General features: G+C 38.6%; 1 protein-coding gene across 1 annotated transcript; it reads right to left on the bottom strand.

Moving 5' to 3' along the window:
• Positions 1 to 1,498: 1,498 nt before the first annotated feature.
• On the bottom strand, positions 1,499 to 17,619 carry LOC125263053. Its single transcript, XM_048181912.1, has 6 exons — positions 17,520 to 17,619; positions 5,503 to 5,814; positions 5,003 to 5,299; positions 4,534 to 4,839; positions 2,222 to 2,518; positions 1,499 to 2,151 (listed from the first exon to the last, which is right to left on the bottom strand). Exons 1-6 carry the CDS (start codon positions 17,569 to 17,571, stop codon positions 2,006 to 2,008), a joined length of 1,410 nt encoding a protein of 469 aa, XP_048037869.1. The 5' UTR covers positions 17,572 to 17,619; the 3' UTR covers positions 1,499 to 2,005.
• Between the last annotated feature and the right edge of the window lie 4,984 nt (positions 17,620 to 22,603).

Genomic DNA, 22,603 nt, shown 5'->3' with positions numbered 1-22,603 from the left:
GCCTCATTAATATGCAAGTCATTTCAGGTCATTATTATGCAATTCTTTTGTCTTATCAGGTGTAAATGGCCATTATTCATGCAGATTCACGCCTCCACGCATACAGTGTTTCTTGACAAAAAGTGTCTTACAAAAACTAAATCAATATATTGTTTTATATGAAGGAGTAGGCAGCATAATTTTTACATAATTCTGAAGCAAAAACTCTAGTCTACAACCTCCAATACCCAAAAGTCTTGTGAACACAGATTTAATATACTTTTTTTGGCCTTATTTCAGTGACTTAAGTTTTTTGTTTTTTCAATAACCATGCATAAACATTATTCCTTCAAAAATACAAACATGTACGTACATGTTCCTCACATATTATTGTAGCCTAGTTTGTGCTGAATACAGTGTAATGACACTTTTGTCATTTATATGTTTATGAACAACTGAAAAAAGCACAAATGTCAGGGCATGTCAAAACTTCTCCAAGCCCCAAATCAGCCTCAGACTCCAGAGGGTTAATTAACTCAGATTTAAAAATATATGATAGGGTTTTACCTTTACGTCTTGAAAAATATATCTGTAAATTAGTTCAAAGGGATCAATCTGGCTTTATCCCACATCGTTTGGCTGCAGACAATATACGTCGATTGTTACATGTAATTCATGGAAGTAAAGCTAGAAATTCCCCTTATGAGGTTTTATCCTTAGATGCAGATAAAGCTTTTGATAGATTTCATTGGGATTATTTATGGATGGTGTTAGATAAATTTGGTTTTGATGAGAAATCTATTAATATGGTACAAATAATTTATTATAATCCATCAGCAATTATAGCAACAAACGGCTTACATTCCCAACCTTTTGATATCTTTAGAGGAACCAGGCAAGGGTGCCCCTCTCACCAGTGTTATTTGCATTGTCTCTCAAACCTCTAGCACAAAAAATAAGACATGACCAAATTTGTTCCATTTCAATTACATGCAAAATCTCTATACGTAGATGATATTTTACGTGTTTTTCAGATTTTGGCACAATCCAAAACATACTAGAAACATTTAACTGTTTTGGGAAATTTTCTGGATTCAGGATCAATTGGTACAAATCATCTCTTCTACCATTAAATAAAAAAGCTCAGAGTATCTCGATACCATCAGTTATCCCAATCATGAATCTGATAACTTCCCTAGGGATATTAATAAGCATAAATTATCATCAATTATGATAAAGTGATTCAAAATCTTAAAGGTTGAGCAGCTGGATCCTAACCCAGGATGAGTATTAACTTTACATAAATCATTAAAATGTTACTTTCAATAAAAATTCACAATTTAACATTTAGACTTAAAAATTATACAATTGTCTGGATGTTAAATACTTAAAAACACCTAAAATTACAAACTTTTGTTCAGCTGAATCACAACAGAGGCAGGAGCGGCACAGTCTTATGACGTATAGATATAGATATAGATATCTCACTGATTGTCAAGATAAGAGACAAAAAAGTTAGTCATGTTTTAAAAGTTAGTTTTTATTATTGAATAACACATTATTATAAACTGATATATTTGTAGACAAAGGTCTCAGCTAATGAACATGTAAGGGAACAGGTTTTTCTGAAAATGTTTTCTTCTAAAAATGTACATTTATTCACTTCAGAACTGAATTTGTGTCAACTCCGTCAGACACATTCAAAAGATGCTATTTTAATTTGATCATCAACAACAGTCTAAAATACACATGACAAATATACAGCAGTAGTAGTAAAGTGAGATCTGTGTGTCTCTGAGAGAAATATAAACAATAAAGCCTTACAAATAAGATTTTTACAAATCTGAGACTGAAAGAGAAGCTCAAATAATCATCAGTATTTATTATGACAAAAACACACTTGAAGAATCTTTAAAGTTCAGCGTTCTGCTTCAGATTTAAGCGCTTCTTGAAAAAGATGAACATGTAAAGCCATAAATTAATCAATCTCACCAATATTAATATATGCTGAATCAGTCATCATCAATCATGTACCTGATGTGTGAATATGTGCTTGATCTCGTTCAGCTCTTCTGGATCTGATGTGATAAACCACAAGAATGACAGTAGCCACGCCCACCAGAGCAGAGAGGACCAATCGGATCACAGCTTCAGTAGGACCACAACAGTGGACTGAGGAATAAAAACATCAAAGTGAGATCAGCTCAGTCAATAAACGCTAATATCATCAGCGCTGCCGTACCTGAACATGTGTGACAGAGTTGAGTGATGTCCAGATGTTGAGTCTGGTGGCTGATGGGATTGTTCAGCACACAGCTGTAGGTGTTTTTATCCTGATATTCCACCTCCAGAGGTAGAGAGAGACTGATGCTGAGATCAGATGCACTGATGCTGGACAATGAACTGTTTCCTTTGTACCAGGAGAGAGTCACATGACTCACATTCACCACTGAACACACCAATGAACATGATGATGATGATGATGATGATGAAGAACATTGAGAAGAGTTACTGCTGATGACAGGAACAGGCAGACGAGCTGAAAACATGAGAGAATAAAGAGAAATGAGGATGAATGAAGAGATTCAAGAAACATCCAGAGGAACAAAGATGATCAAAAGTAGAGCATTTAAAACTATTTAATAGAAAGTTCAATATAAACCTGCTGTTCATGTGAAAGAGAATTACCCAGATATCAAGCAATGATTGAAATACTTTAACCTCATTGAATCAATATCACATTTGCACCCTCAATTGATGTTGAAAAAATGTTGAAATTTCAACAAAAATCATGGTAATGGCATTGAATCAATGTTACAGTGTGATGTTGGTTCAAGATCATGCTTGAACTCTCAGAAAATGAAACTCAACTACAACTGACTTAAAGCCACACAGCCTGAAATCAACCGAAGATAAACGAAGACAATAAATCTCTCAAGACCCCAGGAGAAGTTCTTTCTGAGAATTAACAGAGGTTTAGATGTTGGTGTTTTATTGGAAATGTTTGGTCACCATTATGGTGATCCGTGTTTCCTTTAGTTGGGTAGTTTGACTCTTGCCTTTTTGTGTGAGTTTGTGGTCTTTGTAACAGTGTTTACCAAAACACATATTTTGTTGCAAAGAAACCAGAAACAAAATGATTGAGTCATTATAGTTTTCATCATCATAAAGCAAAATAATTGCTTTATGAAAAAGCCAACTTACTGTTATGCTATTTTCTTCTGAGACTAAAATTTAGAGCTTTAACTCTACAAACTCCAAACTTGGGTCAGACCTTCAGACTGTTCTGACTTAGTATGCTATATCTTTTCTAACTGATCTGACTTACGGTTTTCCTAAAAATGACTATTAAAACTCAGAAAAATCCCATTGACTTTCATTGACAGAGTGTTCAGATGAGCCAAGACTGTTCAAAACTGTCAAAATTCAAATTTAAACTATGGAAGCCCATTAGACTCAATGAAGCTGACATTCTATGAACTATTTCTATTCTGTTTAAACTCATAAATTATCTATCTATCTATCTATCTATCTATCTATCTATCTATCTATCTATCTATCTATCTATCTATCTATCTATCTATCATAGCAACCACCCAGAACACCATGGCAACTGCCTAGCAACAACACAAATCACCCTGGCAACATCCTAGCACCCACCCTGAGTACCCTAGCAACTGCCTACTAACAGCTTAGCAACCACCCATAATATCTTAGCAACCACATAGCAACACCCTAGCAACCACCCAGAATACCTTAGCAACTGCAGATCTATCTATCTGTCTATCTGTCTGTCTGTCTGTCTGTCTATCAAAACTACTCAAATAAAAATGAAAATGTTCAAACTAAAAACTGTCAAACTGAAAACTTTTCAAACTATTTCAAACTTTCTGGACCGGCTTTTTCAAGCCAACTTAAAGTTTGTCTTGACAAACTTTTTTCATCTAGTTTACTAATAGTTCTCCTGAGAAATAATTTCTTGCTACAGATCAGACATTCTGAATCTTGACTTTTAAAGTGCAAAATATTTTAATAAATCTTTAGACACAGACATTAAGAATCAGCATATGAATCTCAACAATGGCGACATCCTTCATGTCACAATGCATGCTGGGAGTCATGAGTTGTATACTATGGTGGCTCCCAGCATGCATTGCGGCATGAAGGATGTCACCATTGTTGAGATTCATATGCTGATTCTTGATATCTGTGTGTGTCAAAATATTTTTCCTCATAATATATTTTTAAAAAATCAGAATATGACTGTGGCAAGAAAGTTTTGGTGAATATAATATTTTAATAACAAATAACCACTTTTGTTCAGGAACAAGGTTAGTAAACTACTCTGGTTTATGATGATAAAAAAACTATAATGACTCAAAGTATGTGTTTTGGTAAACACTGTTACAAAGACCACAAACTCACACAAAAAGCCAAGAGTCAAACTGCCCAACTAAATGAAACACTGATCACACTAATGGTGACCAAACATTTCCAATAAAACATCAATATCTAAACCTCTGTCAATTCTGTTAAAACCGATATTTAACTCACCATAGACAACGAGACAAATAAAATAAAAACGCCTGCCGAAAGTGTTGGTCTGTAAATTATAATGTCCAGCATGTTTCATTGTGGTGTTTGTGATGGTCAGAGATCCAGTTTGATTGTCCAGTTTCAGTCTGTCTCTGAATCTCCCATCAAGAACATCATCACGTACAGTGAATATGTCGTCCCGTTTATCGATTTTAGCTATTAAAGTGTGTTCAAAATCTCTAAAACTCCACCAAATCCAATCATAATTCTTTATTTCAGTAAGATCAGAGTTTAGAGTGACTGAATCTCCCTCCATCACTGACACTGAAACACAGATAAACAGATTATACTGGTTTATTAAATTAAATAGTTTAAAATTTACATTTGAAATAAACAATATCATAAAACAGCAAAAAGAAACAAAATGGTGTATGAATTCATTTAAACTTTATCATTAAAAAACAGGTGAAAATGCTTTTGAACTCACCAATGACAGCGAGAAAGAATTCAACTCCCTTATTGTTGATCTCTAGTTTATAACGTCCAGTGTGTTTCATTGTGAAGTTTGTGATGGTCAGAGATCCAGTTTGATTGTCCAGCTTCAGTCTGTCTCTGAATCTCCAATAAAGAACATCATCATCTACAGTGAAGCTGTCAACCCGTTTATTGATTTCAGCTATTAAAGTGTTTTCAAACAATCCAAACATCCACCGAATCACATCATCATTTTTCATTTCAGTAAGACCAGAGTCGAGAGTGAATGAATCTCCCTCCTTCACTGACACTGAATCATCAAACACACACATGGAGAACAAACAGAAACAGGTTCAACACAGATTAAGACACTCATTTATGAAAGTAAATAGTTTGAAACTTAAATTTAAAATTAATATCATCATTAAACAACAGAAGCAAAATTGAGTTTATAATAATTGAATATTTGTGCTGATTAAAGTATAAAACATGTGAAAAAGATATTTAACTCACAATAGACAGCGATATAGAAATCAGCACTCTTATGGTTGGTCCGTAGTTTATATTCTCTAGCGTGTTTCATTGTGAAGTTTGTGATGGTCAGAGATCCAGTTTGATTGTCCAGTTTCAGTCTGTCTCTGAATTTCCCATCAAGAACATCATCATATACAGTGATTCTGTCGACCCGTTTATTGATTTCAGCTATTAAAGTGTTTTCAATCCTCCACTGAATCTCATCACCATCCTTCATTTCAGTAAGATCAGAGTTTAGAGTGACTGAATCTCCCTCCTTCACAAACACTGTCTTCACTTTACCAAACACTCCTGAAGAACAGAGTTTTTCACAGATTAAAGCTTTAAAATCACTTGATGTTGGTTTGATAAAGTGTCACGGTCCCACTTTATATTAAGTGGCCTTAACTACTATGTACTTACATCAAAAAATAAGTACAATGTACTTATTGGGTTCATATTGAATTGCAAAACACTTTTGCTGCTATTGAGGTGGATACGGGTAAGGTTAGGGAAAGCTTTGGTGGTATGGGTAGGTTTAAGGGTAGGGGTAAGGGTTAAGGGATGGGTCAACAGTGTAATTATAAATGTAATTACAGAAAATAATTACAGATGTAATTACATGCAGGTGTTTAAATATAAGTACAATGTAAAAACATGTATGTACACAATAAGTGCATTGTATCAAATTATTAATTTAAATGTAAGTACATAGTAGTTAAGGCCACTTAATATAAAGTGGGACCAGTTTCACTAAAATAATAATAATAATAATAATGCATTTTATTTTAGGTGCCTTTCAAATCACTCAAGGTCATCTTACAACAAGAAGAAATAGCAACAAGAACAATATTAAAATAATAAATAACAGCAAATGCCATTAACTTAAGTAAAAGGCAGCAATTACAAAACATGACAGCTATAAGAATAACAAAAAACCAAAGTGCTAGACTTGAGTGCAAACAGTAATGATAAAGGATAAGTTGTTCTGAATAAAGGAGTCTTAAGTTTAACTTTAAATTTAGATAATGAGTCTGAATCATGGATGTTGGCTGGGAGAGAATTCTGTCGGGAAGGGAAAACAGAAGAACCATCAATGGATAAAGAAATACTGCCAGACCTAGAGAGAATAGATTTAGTGCCAATGAGGTGTACTTCAGTCTTACTGCCATTGAGTTTGAGAAAGTTGGCAGAAAACCAGACTTTAATTTCGTGAAGGCAGTTGGTAAGACAGGCAGGTGGAAAAGTGGAATCAGGGTTTGTGGATACATAAAGTTGTGTATCGTCAGCATAACAGTGGAATTTAATACCATATTTGGAGAAAATATTACCAAGTGGGAGAAGGTAAATAAGGAACAATAGGGGACCTAGGACAGAACCTTGGGGGACACCACAGCTAACAGAAGAAGGTTGGGATTGAAAATTTTTTAGTTGTACAAACTGTGTACGGTTTGAAAGGTATGAAGTGAACCAGGCGTGAGGAATACCAGTAATACCAATGGCGGACAAATGGTGCAAGAGAATATTGTGTGAAATGGTGTCAAAAGCTGCACTCAAATCAAGCAAAACAAGAATGGATAATGATCCGCCATCAGCAGCCATTAACAGGTCATTAGTCGTTCACAGTAAGGCAGACTCCGTACTATGCTTAGGGCGCAACCCTGACTGAAAACACTCATATAACTTATTATTACAAATTATTACTATCAAATAAATTAATTATTACTATCAAATAAATGCAGGCTTGATGAGCATAAGAGTTCTTTCATAAAAAAATTTAATCTTTTGTCCAATCTTTTGACCAGTACTGTAATTAAAAATCGATTAGGCCTATACAAAATTTTCTTCACATGATGTGCAATAATATGTGCATGCATGAGATCACAAAAATCATGTTAAGAGTGGACATTATATTAATGTTAATACAATAGTTGATATGATCCTGTTATCAGCATGTTCACAGAGGGTTTTATCTCACAGATTTGAGAATGATAGTCAAAATCTGTCTTTGACTCTCATTTATATAGTTCACTATATTCTAAATAAGCTACAAACAAAAAATGATATATTTCTTTTGTCATTGCATTCTTTCTTAGTTGACTCAGTCACATTCCTGACTGAATGGCTCATTATGCGGCTCATTAGGGGCAGGGTCTTAATCTCCTCAGGTGTGAATCACAGCATTATTCATGAAGATTCATGCCTCTCTGCATATGGGCTCCCTAAACAAAAAGTGTCTTAGAAATTCAAAATCAACTTTTTTGCTCATCAGCCACTGTGGCTAGATGTTTTTCCAAAGTTACCAATATGACCATAATATGATACATTTTATAAGTTATTTTTGATAGGCTATATAAAAAGAACAAAGAAACAAATTAGCAAACTACAAATTTATTAGTAAATTAAACAGCTAACAGCTAAACAGCCTAAACTCTTTTTTTCAGATACAGTAGGTTTATTTAACATTACATCTTTTGTTGTTTGATTAACATTAATGACAGACAGGTATTTAATTGGGCTGCTGAATGCATGGATGTAATATACTGACACATATCCAGTTATTACCCACCTGTTTACATCCACTTAAGCCATAACCGACTGTATTCACTCCACACATTTTAACATCTATCTGTGCGTGTATTTGACTATTCAGGCGCAAACAGATCTGACTCATCTAGTATTTCTGCTGACGTTTCTCTAGTTCCTGAATTCATCTGGCCTTCCTTGGTGCTTTCAAAGATGGCAGTGGCGATATGGTGTGTTTGGTCGACATTTGTCGAAATGGCTTTGAATAAGACTGCTGTGCACAATTCAGAGCTTTTTCCTGTTCCTAAGTCTGTTCCTGACCCAGACCTAGTTTGCAGATCTGTTCCTGAGTCTGATCCTGAGCCTAAGTCTGAAACTGTTCTAGTCTATTAGTCTGTTCCTGTCAATGAGCCTGTGCACTCTGTTCATACGCCAGCCTACGAACCTGATGCCAAGCCTACTCATAAGGTCAGTTCAGATCTTGTACTTCCTTCTGAATACTGCCTTGTGTCTACGTTAGTTAACTGTGCCACTCCAGTCATTAATGTGGAAGGCAAGTCTGTATCCCTGGTTTGCTGCTGATCTGCCTTGAGGGTTTCTGGTCCCATCTATTTGGCTCTGGTGTTCATCAGCTCCGCCCTGGAGACCTTTTATCCATTGTGCTTTGCCCTGGAGACCTCCTGTCCATCGTGCTCCGTCCTGAAGACCTTCTGTCCAGCAGGCTTCGCCTTGGTAATCCCTGGCTTTATGATCTCCTCACATCTGGCTGGCTGATCTCTGGCTCTTGGTCCTGCTTCTCCTCCTGCATCTGTTTCTGCTCCATGGTCCTGGCCCACTTCCCTGTCACTGGCTCCACCTCCACTCTGCTTCCCACCGGTTCTTTTGTGTTGGAGCATCTGGAAGCTGCCCCCTATGTTTTACCTGTCAGCTGTGGATGCCATTATGTACCAGCAGATGGCAGCCTCGTCCATTATTGTCTCTGTAGACTGTTATTTCTGGACTCCATTTCCCAGAACCCACTGCTCATTATTAGTTTACTGCAGGACTATTCAATTAGCTTAATTTGAGGGCCGGATTATCAAACCGAAAAGTGGAGGGTTGTGGTGACGCATAACACTTTCAATAAATGAGCTAAAATATACCTTTAAAGTATTGTATTTACTTGGAAACGTGAAACCCAACAGTATGCAGATATAAGACCATAAGTAAAAACTTTGTACAACTATTTGAATTATACAAATATATGAATTATACAAACATTGTTTTATTTATAATTATCATATTATTATAGGTTCTGTGCAGCGTAGTTCAAACTAGTGAATCAACTCAACAACAGCGCTATTTGTTCTCTTGATATACGGTCTGTTTGTTTCACTGAACGAGAAACCTCTTCAGATGATTCAGTGACAGAGCGATCTGAGCTAATTTTCTTCTCTATACTCTTATGTGGGATATCAATCATCGTCCTGATTCCCTCCCAGACCTGTTTAGAATTTCCTTGTGACATTTTTTAGTTGTTTAAATTAAACAAGCTCGTAGCCCACTGGTACATCACTGATGCTCATTCATGCTCATATTTGGTATTATACGTGCAAGTGTGGTATTATAGCTACTGTAAAACGGGACATTCATTCACTGCCAATGACTCGTCGTTTCTTACTATCCGTAAGAAAACTCTGATGAATCGTAATAATGTGCACGACACGTTCTCTTGTTCATTACTGCAGTGATCAGCCCCACTCAGACCATAATACCCGTCAGAATAAGAACCCCCTTTTTGTCAGACAGATAATTCAGACATATAATGAAACCCACAAAAATATGTCCAAAAGAAATTAAATGATCAATCACAATAAAATCTGTTACATTTTGTAAACTGAGTGTTTTTATCATGCAAACAGCACTTCTGCTCAATTCAAACAAGCGCCCATGGAGCACCTGTTCCCGCCCCAATTGTAAAACAAAACGTGATTGGTTGTAGCGAAAGTGTGCTGTGATTGGTCAGCGCCACGTGGCCGTTATCTGATTGGTTTGAGTAGTCGGTGGGTGGAGTCAACCTATTTGTGGATTTGTCTGAGGTCTTGACGCTATTGTTTCAGAATCCACAAATGCGCAAGAAGAGATTCACAATTGTACAGGTGGGGATTCACAAATAAATGCAGGCAGTTGTGCTTGTGACATAAAAACATATTTGTAAACACACTTTTTATTAGCAAAACTCATTTTATTTATTTGTGAATTCAGTTAATTTTTGTGAAACTCCTAGCATATATTTGTGGATCTCATTCTATTCATTTGTGCAATTGATTATTTTTTGTAAATATCTTTACATTTAATTGTGGATCATAATCTTACTTAATAATAATCTTAATTTTACTGCTTTTTATTTAGAAAAAATCTGAAAACTCATGAACGAAAGAATCTAACACTTCAAACTTAAAAAATGAACTATAATACATATATACAAGTCTTTTTTGTGACACTTGGTTGCAGAGTTTTCACACAGGAAACTTCTTTTGATAATTCAATGCAGTCACTCAAATGTGGTGCTCTCTGAAGCAGTTCCTATCTAATTGCAAGCTTAGGCCCAAATCACACTCCTGGCACTTCCATGGGGTGTTCTTTTTACAAACCCAATTCCAAAAAAGTTGAGACACTACAAATTGTGAATAAAAAATGAATGCAATAATTTACAAATCTCATAAACTAATATTTTATCACAATAGAATATAGATAACATATCAAATGTTGAAAGTGAGACATTTTGAAATGTCATGCCAAATATTGGCTCATTTTGGATTTCATGAGAGCTATACATTCCAAAAAAGTTGGGACAGGTAGCAATAAGAGGCCGGAAAAGTTAAATGTACATATAAGGAACAGCTGGAGGACCAATTTGCAACTTATTAGGTCAACTGGCAACATGATTGGGTATAAAAAGAGCCTCGAAGATTGGCAGTGTCTCTCAGAAGTCAAGATGGGCAGAGGATAACCAATTCTCCAATGCTGTGGCAAAAAATAGTGGAGCAATATCAGAAAGGAGTTTCTCAGAGAAAAATTGCAAAGAGTTTGAAGTTATCATCATCTACAGTGCATAATATCATCCAAAGATTCAGAGAATCTGGAACAATCTCTGTGCGTAAGGGTCAAGGCCGGAAAACCATACTGGATGCCCGTGATCTTCGGGCCCTTAGACGGCACTGCATCACATACAGGAATGCTACTGTAATGGAAATCACAACATGGGCTCAGGAATACTTCCAGAAAACATTGTCGGTGAACACAATCCGTTGCCGGCTAAAACTCTATAGGTCAAAAAAGAAGCCATATTTAAGCATGATCCAGAAGCGCAGGCGTTTTCTCTGGGCCAAGGCTCATTTAAAATGGACTGTGGCAAAGTGGAAAACTGTTCTGTGGTCAGACGAATCAAAATTTGAAGTTCTTTTTGGAAAACTGGGACGCCATGTCATCCAGACTAAAGAGGACAAGGACTTGTTGTTATCAGCGCTCAGTTCAGAAGCCTGCATCTCTGATGGTATGGGGTTGCATGAGTGCGTGTGGCATGGGCAGCTTACACATCTGGAAAGGCACCATCAATGCTGAAAGGTATATCCAATTTCTAGAACAACATATGCCCCCATCCAGACGTTGTCTCTTTCAGGGAAGACCTTGCATTTTCCAACATGACAATGCCAGACCACATACTGCATCAATTACAACATCATGGCTGCGTAGAAGAAGGATCCGGGTACTGAAATGGCCAGCCTGCAGTCCAGATCTTTCACCCATAGAAAACATTTGGCGCATCATAAAGAGGAAGATGCGACAAAGAAGACCTAAGACAGTTGAGCAACTAGAAGCCTGTATTAGACAAGAATGGGACAACATTCCTATTCCTAAACTTCAGCAACTTGTCTCCTCAGTCCCCAGACGTTTGCAGACTGTTATAAAAAGAAGAGAGGATGCCACACAGTGGTAAACATGGCCTTGTCCCAACTTTTTTGAGACGTGTTGTTGCCATGAAATTTAAAATCAACTTATTTTTCCCTTAAAATTATACATTTTCTCAGTTTAAATATTTGATATGTCATCTATGTTTTGTTCTGAATAAAATATTTAAAGTTGAAACTTCCACATCGTTAGGGCCTGAGCACCGATGGTGTGAGGACCCTATTGGAATTGCTCTGTTTATTATTAGGGCCCAAGCCAATGTAATGGCGAAGAGCCCTCTTGATCCCCTAAGGATTTTTTTTTCCGTCTTCCGGGGATTTTTGGGGACCTTAACATGCTCAAAAACTCTTGAAAATTTGCACACACATTGGAATCCGTGGCCATCAAGGCTGGGCAGAAGCTGGTAACCGGGCGTGGTAGGGGGGCTCGACAGCGCCCCCTTGAACAAAGTCCGAAAACTTGGTCCGTATATTAAACACACTTGCACATATTAGTATGAAACTCGGTACACATATAGACCTCATTGGGCCGAACAACTTTCATGCTCTAAGTTAAACGCCACGCCAACAGGAAGTCGGCTATTACGGGTTGTTTGAAAAACGCATGCTCTGGAATTTGATATACTCTTCCTAGGCGATTAATCCAATCACCACCAAATTCGGTCACCATGAAGGCAAGACATTGATGATGCTGTATTGCCAGTGGATTTTTGATATCTCGAACGGTTTGGCCATGGCGAGGCAACGAATTTATGGCAAGAAAAGGGGAACAGGAAATGTGTTATAATGTCTGCATACATTGATCGATGTTTATGAAACTTCAGCTGTGTGTTCGTTGTAGGAGCCTGATCACATGGATGTGACTATTGTGAGTCAAAGTTATAGCGCCACCAACTGGCAGCAAGAAGTGTGTCACTTTCAAAATGCATTGAGTTCACTCTGTTATTTTTACCTGATTTGCTTCAAACTTCATCAGTGTAATGTCAATAGACAGCAAATGTAGACCTGTGACAGGATTTTTGATATTTTAAATATTGTTGCCATGGCAATGCGTCAAACTTTAATAATATTCTTGAGTGTTTTTGAGGCTCTTAACATGCTTCAAATTGCATGAAACTCGACACACACATCAATATTGTCAACCAGTAGACATAGACAAAGCCATAGAAATGGGCGTGGTGGAGGGGCTCAGTAGCGCCACCTTTTGACAAAAGTGGGGGGGTTAGTTTTTCCTACAGTCACCAAACTCGGTACACATATTGTTCTCATCAAACCGGACAATTTTCTATTTTACATTCATTAGCTCCGACCAACAGGAAGTCAGCTATTTTGGTTTGAATGTTAATTTTTTGAAAAAACAGGCTATGAATTTTATACTACTACTCCAACAGGGTTTATACAATTTACACCAACCTTTTTTTTAACTTGGTGCTAATACATTGAAGTTGTTTAACTGCAAACGGATTTTGGATATCTCAAACGGTTTGGCCGTGGCCAGGCAACGAATTTATATCAAGAAAAGGGAAACAAAGTGTTATAACTTCTGCATACATTCATTGATTTTGATGAAACTTTGGCTGTGTCTTCGTTGTACAAGGCTGATCACATGGATGTGACTATTGTGATTCAAAGTTATAGCGCCACCAACTGGCAGCAGAAAATTTGTCACTTTCAGCATGCTTTGAGATCACCCTCTTATTTTTACCCGATTTGCTTCAAACTTCATCAGAATAATGTTAAAACATGGCAGATGTAGTTCTTTGAAAAGAATTGTGATATCTCAAACACTGTTGCCTTAGCAATGCATCAAACTTTAAACCATTTTGGATGCTTTTGAGACTCTTAGCATGCTTCAAATTGTATGAAACTCGACACACATCAGAATTTCTATCCAGTAGACATGGGCAAAGCCTTAGAAGCCACCGGGGTGGCTTGGGCCCGCCATCGCTGCTTGCAGCTATATTTATTATTATTTGGGTCGCAGCATTAGGCGAGGCAAAATGGCTCAATAGTGCCACCTAACATACAGCCCCTCTCGCTACATTTCACGTAGATTTTGAAATTCGGTACACACATTTAACAGCCTAGTATGTACAAAAAAGTCTCTTGGACAAAATCTGAAACCGAACAGGAAGTCAGATATTTTGAATTAACTTGCCATTTTTTGCCATTTCCAGACATTGTACTTTAACGAACCCCTCCTAGAGCTTTAATCAGATCAATGTCATATTTGGTCAACCTAATCTAAAGGCCTTTGTGATGTTATATTGCAAAGATCTTGAGTTTTCACAGAAGGGCGTGTCCGTGGCGAGCTGACAAAGTTTGGTGTTTTGCCATGAAACAGGAAGTTCTTCTAACTCGGGCATATAATGTCAGATCTGCCCCAAACTGCACGTTTTATTAGAGTCCTAGCCTGAACATGTCTACATGACAATAATCAGTTACAGTTATAGCGCCACCTGCAGACAACAGGAAATTACATGTTTTTCACCGTAATTAACTCCTCATAGAGATTTAACCAGATCAATATCATATGTTGTCAGTCTAATCTTAAGACCTTAAGATAAATATCAAAGATCTTGACTCTTCACTGAAGGGTCCGTGGCGGCCTGACAAAGTCTGATGTTTCACCATGAAAGAGGAAGCTGTTTTAACTCACTATGTGTGATATGCCCCAAACTTCACATGTGTGATGAGAGTCCTGGCCTAAAGACATCTCCATAACAATATTCAGTTACAGTCATAGCACCACCTGCTGGCAACAGGAAATGGCATGCTTTACACTGTAATTCACTCCCAGAAACACATTTCAATATGCCATGAAGTACCAAACATGCTAGAAACACGTTAAATCATGCAACACTTGGCTAAGTGCTAATGTATGCTATTAACGCCACGAAACAGGAAGTTGTTGTAACTCAGTCATACGATGTCCGATCTACTCCAAACTTAACACGTTTGATAATATTTCTGGCCTGAACACATTTATATCGCAATATTTGGTTATGTTTAAAGCAGGAAGTGTTGCACTTTGAAATGACTTGGCCGTGATTCTGCTGTATTTACTCACTTACATGCATTTCACCCACTGTTCGCTATTTTTCTAAAGCCAACGGGTGGAGGTGAGCCCGGGTGCGAGGGCCCTTTCATCGCTGCTTGCAGCTTTAATTGCATTCTGTTTTTATTCACAATTTGTACAGTGTCCCAACTTTTTTGGAATCGGGTTTGTACATTGTACGCTGACCCATGCTGGCCTTCTTCGAAGGGTTCTGAATGCCACTCACAGGAACAGGCAGATGATCGCATCTTTATTTGGGGCTGCCATCCAGAGGAACACCTGTGAGCTGAGCAGCCAGCAGCTCCTGAAAGTTTTGCTATGTCCTGGGCTTGTTCTGATGGATGGCACTGATTTTGTTCCTAGCATCTGGTCAGAGGTGTCAACTCCCCCCATGTAATGAACAGGGACCCTCCGTTTTTGCCCCTCCTCTGTTGTCTGCCACCTCAGCACAGTCTCCCCCCTGTACACTGTGTGGACAGTTGTACACATGGAGACCTCCCTTATGTCCATCCACTTTACAAACAAAAGGTCATCATCTCTGATCCAGTGAATGGAGCCTCTTGGTGACCTTTTGTTTAGGGCATTTTGTTTGGTGGAAGGAACACCAGCTCTTCCTTCTTGGTAAGTTCCAAATCCAAAACCAAATCCCAGCTGCTGCAGGTGTCGAAAGCGGAGAGGGATTGTATAGAAATTGTCACAATAAACCACGTAACCTGACCCCAGGTAGTCTTGGTTTACCAGTGATGTGACAACATCAAAACACAGGCCTTTCACAGATGAAAATTTTGACTTCCCGGTGTAGATTTTGAAGTCAATGGTGTAGCCGTTGACATCAGCCATCACAAAAAGTTGTATGCCTCACTTTATGTATTGCTTGAAGGATACCCTGGCTTTAGTGGCAACCATCCTCTCAACAACAGAAATGTGCTGTTTAGGGTGGTAAATAGACATGCACCTTTTCCTCATAATGTCTGGAGTGTTTGCATCCACGTCTGGATCAACACCAGCAGCATACGCCTCCTAAAAGTCTGAATATGCAGACTCTGGGTCTGAAGAGTCCCACTTAGCCTCCTCCCAAGTGTCATCAAAAATAAACTCAATCCCCTCCTCTCTTGTATACCCTGATTTCGATGCCATTTTTTTTTTTTGTTCGTTTACTCTGTAAACTGCCGCGCTCCGTATTTCTCTGTTCAAATTCTTCCTTCCCGCTCTCCCTGAAAGCTGCTGTCATTTGCTGATGAAAAGCATACAATTACCATAATAAGCCATATATTGGCGTAAAGCGTGTGTTGTCTACTGTCAGGAGCACTTTGAATTTTTTTGATAGTACAAACGGTTCAAGAGTTATGGTAACATGAATACAGCTTGGTTGGATGTGTCTGTTGATGGATTCACTTTATTTCAGTGTAAAGATGTTTTTTGTGGAGTGGAAGATTGTGATCTTCTTATTAGCAGGAGAGAAAATGAAGAAATACTTCAGCCACAAACTGCTGACGCACACAGTGACGACAAACATCCAGCAGAAGTTGTTTATCCACCAACAGATCAAACCAGACACACTGATGTTTGAACAGATCAAATAAAAGAGAAAATCATCACATGGTTCATTCGACCCAAAAGCCAGTAAATCACATGTATAATGTTTGCCTGTATTGAGTTCTTACCAGAACCAGGAAGTGTGACCATATTAGCCCGGTTCTGTCAACACTGCAGAGTAGAACTGTTTCAGCAGCTCCTGTCCCGAATAAAGCTCATTCTGATTCTGATTCTGAACTCAACAACAGCGCTATTTGTTCTCTTGATATATGGTCTGTTTGTTTCACTGAGCGAGAAACCTCTTCAGATGATTCAGTGACAGAGCGGTCCGAACGAATTTTCTTCTCTATACTCTTATGTGGGATATTAATCATCATCCTGATTCCCTCCCAGACCTGTTTAGAATTTCCTTGTGACATTTTAGCCTCATTTTTTTTTATTAAGGCCTTATCTACCTTAGTTTGACTTTTGATTTCTCTTTGAATGTCTCTTTTAGGTAAGACATCGTTATTATAATAAGCTATTTTCTTCCTAATTAAAAGTTGTTTAAATTTCTTTGATACACATGGTTTGGTAGAATATATTTTATATATTTTTGTGAGTCCCACAAAGTTCATTCAAAGCAACCCTGAAGGCACTTAATACTCTCTGCATACCAAATCTTTAACAGTCCCTGTTATTTAAAGCCTGAGTTCTGTTCAGTTCATCGTCCGGTGTCGTCTACGTTACGTGGTTGTGTTTCTCCTCATGATTTTCCTGTGTATTTTGTGGATTATTAGATTAAAGACTGTTCTTTGAGTTATTTCCTGAGTCATGCGCTTCACTACAGCCACCGTCGCTGACACTAACAGTGAATGTTAATCTTCTCTAACTAATTTAACCAGTAATTTATCACATGGTACCAGAACAGACACAACTGAAGCCATAAAAACACATTTAAAACTCACCATCCAGACGCCACAAACAGAGCAAAACTAACTTGAGGAACATTTTCTTCATCGGTTCACTGAAAAGCCCACGATAGTAACTCTTAAAATGTCTGAAAACCCTCAGATTCATCTGAAACACACTGAACTGTGATATTTATCTGGTTGCGTGTGAATCCTCCCCACCCTCAGTTAGTTTCCGCTCACACATCCGTCTCCTTTAAAGGATTAGTTCACTTTTAAATAAACTTTTGCTGATAAATTACTCAACCCCATGTCATCCAAAATGTCCATGTCTTTCTTTCTTCAGTCGAAAAGAAATTAAGGTTTTTGATGAAAACATTCCAGGATTTTTCTCCATATAATGGACTTCAATGGGCACCAAACGGTTTAAGGTCCAAATGACAGTTTCAGGGCAGCTTCAAAGGGCTTTAAACGATACCAGACGATACCAGATGATGAATAAGGGTCTTATCTAGCGAAACAATTGGTCATTTAAAAAAATAATAAAAAAGTTTAAGTTTTATAAGCACAAATGCTCGCCTTGCTCTGTTCTGTGATGCAATTACATTGAAAAGTTCACGCTTGACGTAGCCGGAAGTACCGAGTCAGTGTTTACAAGTTGAACGTGCAAATACTAAGTCAAACACCATTTATAAAAAAGGTAAAACAACTAATGGTTCTTCCATCCTGTGTTGTCAGTGCCATCAGACTGTCATACCCTTCTCCATGAGAACAAAAACACCTCTAAAACACTGTTGCTCTGTAACTTCCAGACGTGGAGCTGAATTGAGTGCATTGGACTGACCTCAAGAACTCTTACTTTGGTCAGAATTACTGGCATCTCATTTTGCACTGAAGATTTTTTTTTTTATCACTCCAAGGTCCAGTAGACTTCCTGTTTTTATGTTAACCATCTGTGCTGCAGGATACTTTCTCATAACGGTGGAAATCCATTTTGTCCGGTAATGCAGTGAGATGGAAACAGGGTCTCACCAGCTGACTAACCGACTGATTCTAATGGCGGGATTGAAATGGTCCAGTCGTGGCAGCATTGAGATTCTTCCTCTGTTGGCAATGGTTGGCATTTGCCACATGTGCACCACCACGTCTCGTTAGATCTTCGTCTGCCCGATGCTTGAGAGGTGTGTGTCGCCGCAGCAGTCTCTTCCATCTGCCTAATTTCTTCCTCTGTGTATTCTGGTTCAAAAAGTTAAGGCAGGGTGAAAAACTCCATCTCATCTCCTTGAAGTTCAAAATTGTCCGACATCGTTGTTTTACCTTTTTTTGTAAATGGCGTTTGACTTACTCTGCATCCCAGTGTGCATACTATCCACCCTAAATAGTATTGAATATTACTAATGTCACATACTATTTAAGATGTATAGTATGCACATTGAGACGCAGGCTTAGTATTTGCACGTTCATCTTGTAAACTCTGACTCCTACGTCAAGCGTGACCTTTTCAACGTAATTGCGTATTACGTGACGTCACGAATGCACATCGCAGAACAGAGCAAGGCGAGCATTTGTGCTTATAAAACTTAAACTTTTTTTTTTTTTTTTTAAACGACCGATTGTTTCGCTAGCTAAGACCTTTATTCATCGTCTGGTATCGTTTAAAGCCCTTTGAAGCTGCACTGAAACTGTCATTTGGACCTTGAACCGTTTGGTGCCCATTGAAGTCCACTATAAGGAGAAAAATCCTGGAATGTTTTCCTCAAAAACCTTCATTTCTTTTCGACTGAAGAAAGAAAGACATGAACATCTTGGATGACATGGGGGTGAGTAAATTATCAGCAAAAGTTAATTTAAAAGTGGACTAATCCTTTAACATCACGAAAATCAACATTCTTACATTTTCAAATGAATTCTGGGCCTGAATGAAAACTAACAGCAGAAGAGTGAAATATTGGACTAGATATCTGAATCTACTGGAGTTATTTAGTGCTGTGAGCTGTCAATCATATTTGACCTCTGACCTGTGACTCTGACCTATTTGACTGTTGATGTATTCACTTTATTTCAGTGTAAAGATGTTTAGTGTGGAGTGGAAGATTGCGATCTTCTTATTAGCAGGAGAGAAAATGAAGAAATACTTCAGCCTCAAACTGCTGACGCACACAGAGACGACAAACATCCAGCAGAAGCTGTTTATCCACCGACAGATCAAACCAGACACACTGATGTTTGAACAGATAAAATAAAAAGAAAAACATCACATGGTTAATTTGAGTCAAAAGCCAGTAAATCACATGTATAATGTTTGCCTGTGTTGAGTTCTTACCAGAACCAGGAAGTGTGACCATATTAGCCCGGTTCTGTCAACACTGCAGAGTAGAACTGTTTCAGCAGCTCCTGTGGCAGGTTGAACTTCCTCAGCTGGAGAAGGAAGTACAGTCTCTGCTGGGACTTTTTCATGATGGATAAAAACGCATCTCTTTAACCTGGCATACACATAACACATTATCAATTTATACTTTCAAATCCGTTAAAGGATTATTAGGCTGCATAAATTAGGTCAGCCGGAACTGGGAACACTTCCTATAACACCAGATGTACTCGTTGCATCAAAAGAAGAATGGCATCTACGCTAATATTAGTTTTTCTGTTTATCCCAAGGTTTACCGTAGTCAGCCGGATCCCGGCCGTATCCAGGTGAGATCGAGGACCTGCGCCTTGACACGACCACAACGCAGCCCTGAAGTATCAGCAGAGATCGAGTCAACTGGATCATCCACTGTGAAGGCCTCATCGACACGACAGCTAGTGCCACAGTTCCTCAACAGACCGTCCATACCGGCGTGATGAATATGATCCTCAACTGGATGGAACTGAAATAAATACTTTGATTGTTGCGATCCTATCAGACTTATGATAGCAACCTGATTGCAACAAAGCACTGTTCGCCAGAGGAGAACTGGCCCCCCGACTAAGCCTGGTTTCTCCCAAGGTTTTTTTCTCCATTTTAACACCTGATGTCACCTGTTGGAGTTTGGGTTCCTTGCCGCTGTCGCCTTTGGCTTGCTTAGTTGGGGACACTTGACATTTGACTTGACATTTGATATTCAGCAGTGTTTTGATCTGCACTGACACCATTGTATGTGAACTGAACTGAGCTGGATGATGACATCACTGTTTACTCCAGTGCTGATATAGATGAATTAACTAAATTAATAATTATTGTTTCTTACATCGGAATGAATCAATTTTGAATTTACTTAAGATGGATACTGACACCATTTTCTTTAAGATCAGTTGCTTTAAGAGCAAAATTATATACCAGTTATCAATGTAAAGCTGCTTTGACACAATCTGCATTGTAAAAAGCGCTATATAAATAAAGGTGACTTGACCTCCTGTCCATCGTGCTCCGCCCTGAAGCTTTCTGTCCAGCAGGCTTCCCCTTGGTAATCCCTGGCTTTATGATCTCCTCACATCCGGCTTGCTGGTCTCTGGCTCTTGGTCCTGCTTCTCCTCCAGCATCTGTTTCTGCTCCATGGTCCTGGCCCACCTCCACTCTGCTTTGCACCGGTTCTTTTAGCTGTGTCCCAGTTCAGGGGCCGCGCAATTCAAAGTGCATGAAAGGGGTGGGGTTTTGGAGTGGAGGGTTGCCAAGTCTGCGCAAGCATCCCAAAAGTAGCGTAATCACAGCACAAGTGTAAAAGTATCCCAATCCCAGACATGGCAACAATGAGCCGAGCGTCGTTACATGGCTAGCTGTGTGACAGTCAGAGACAGTTGATGTTTGTGTGTGCATTTTAAAGTTTTATGATTTTATTGGGTTTTGACATGCTTCACTGCCGGCGACGACGGGACACTGGACCAAAATATGTATGGTTAAACTATGTAATGTTAGTTTTATATCGTTAGCAAGTTAACCTTGTTTGTTTTTTATGTTAAATGAAACGTTGTGAAAATACATTAATATTTATACATTTACTCTGTATTTAAGCTGTATTTAAGTCTAAATTTAAAGTATAGTACTTTAGGATTTTATTCAACTGCACTCCATCTGAGAGACAAATATTGTATTTATGAAAAACTGACGTTTTGGACATCATGGATATTACAGTTTGATTTAGATATTGGTGAACACGGGGCATATCTTACATTTATGTGAATTCACACCTGAACTCCTGTCGTCACCTGCGCGCAATGAACTGTGGGATAGTGTAGACCGCGAAGTTTCTTGAGATGGGTGCTTCATTCCACTGGGAAACGGAGAGGGTGCACTTGAAGTCGCACTTCAAAGGCTGCTTTTCCCCCCCAGTTTTCTCAAGAACAGAATACAGTACATAAAATGTGTAGATATAAACATTATTTAAATGTCACTTTGTCAATGAAACAGCCTAATTTCTGTGCAGTTTATTTTTGTGATGTAAGTTAAAAATGAAATGCAAAAAGTTGTACATTATATTTGTAATGTAATTTATTTGTAAATGAGCCGGAGTCATTTCTTTTAAATGTTTTTTATGTTGTTACAATACAGACGGCACGGAGGCAGATATAAAAGCAAGTATGGTTGTTTTATTGATATCAGCAGTGAGCAGGTGAGTAAATGGTAAATAGAGAGTTTGATGAGATGATAGGGAAATGATACTGTCCTTTGTTGCTTGTAGATGGAGTTCGTGGAAGATGACACTGAAGACGGCAGACGGGGAACACTCACACACAGAGAGAAGCACACAGGAGGAAGACTGGAGACACTGGAGACGCTGGTAGCAGGTACGTAGCTGGTTAGAGTCCTTGAGGTAAGTATACATGAGTCTGTGATACGTACGAGACCGGACAAAGACTGTGTGTGTGAGTGTGGCAGATATAGTGCTGGTGATTGCGGGGATAATGACGTGCAGGTGGCGGTGATTAGAACTCCGGTGATTGAGTGCGTGGGTATTGCAGGGAGGTGGAGCCTGATGTGTCTGTGACAGTACCCCCCCTCCCACGGCCCGCTCCTGAGGGCCGAGGACCCCGACGTCATGGTGGCCGACCTCGAGGGCGTGGGGCAGGTCTGTCCGGGTGGCTGGTGTGGAAGGCTTGTAGCAGGTTGGGATCAAGGATGTCGTTTCGCGGGACCCACGACCGCCCCTCTGGCCCATAGCCCT

Source organism: Megalobrama amblycephala, linkage group LG2, assembly GCF_018812025.1.
Source record: "Megalobrama amblycephala isolate DHTTF-2021 linkage group LG2, ASM1881202v1, whole genome shotgun sequence".
NCBI lineage: Eukaryota > Metazoa > Chordata > Actinopteri > Cypriniformes > Xenocyprididae > Megalobrama > Megalobrama amblycephala.
This window is presented reverse-complemented; position numbering and strand designations above follow the sequence as displayed.

Bases quoted from the DNA above. Each gene is read 5' to 3' on its own strand.
- LOC125263053 (XM_048181912.1), bottom strand. From the start codon at position 17,571: ATGAAGAAAATGTTCCTCAAGTTAGTTTTGCTCTGTTTGTGGCGTCTG. The intron at 4,840-5,002 runs GTGAGTTCAAAA...TCTGTGTTTCAG, and splicing joins ATTCTTTCTCGCTGTCATTG to TGTCAGTGATGGAGGGAGAT. The intron at 2,519-4,533 runs GTGAGTTAAATA...TCATGTTTTCAG, and splicing joins TATTTGTCTCGTTGTCTATG to CTCGTCTGCCTGTTCCTGTC.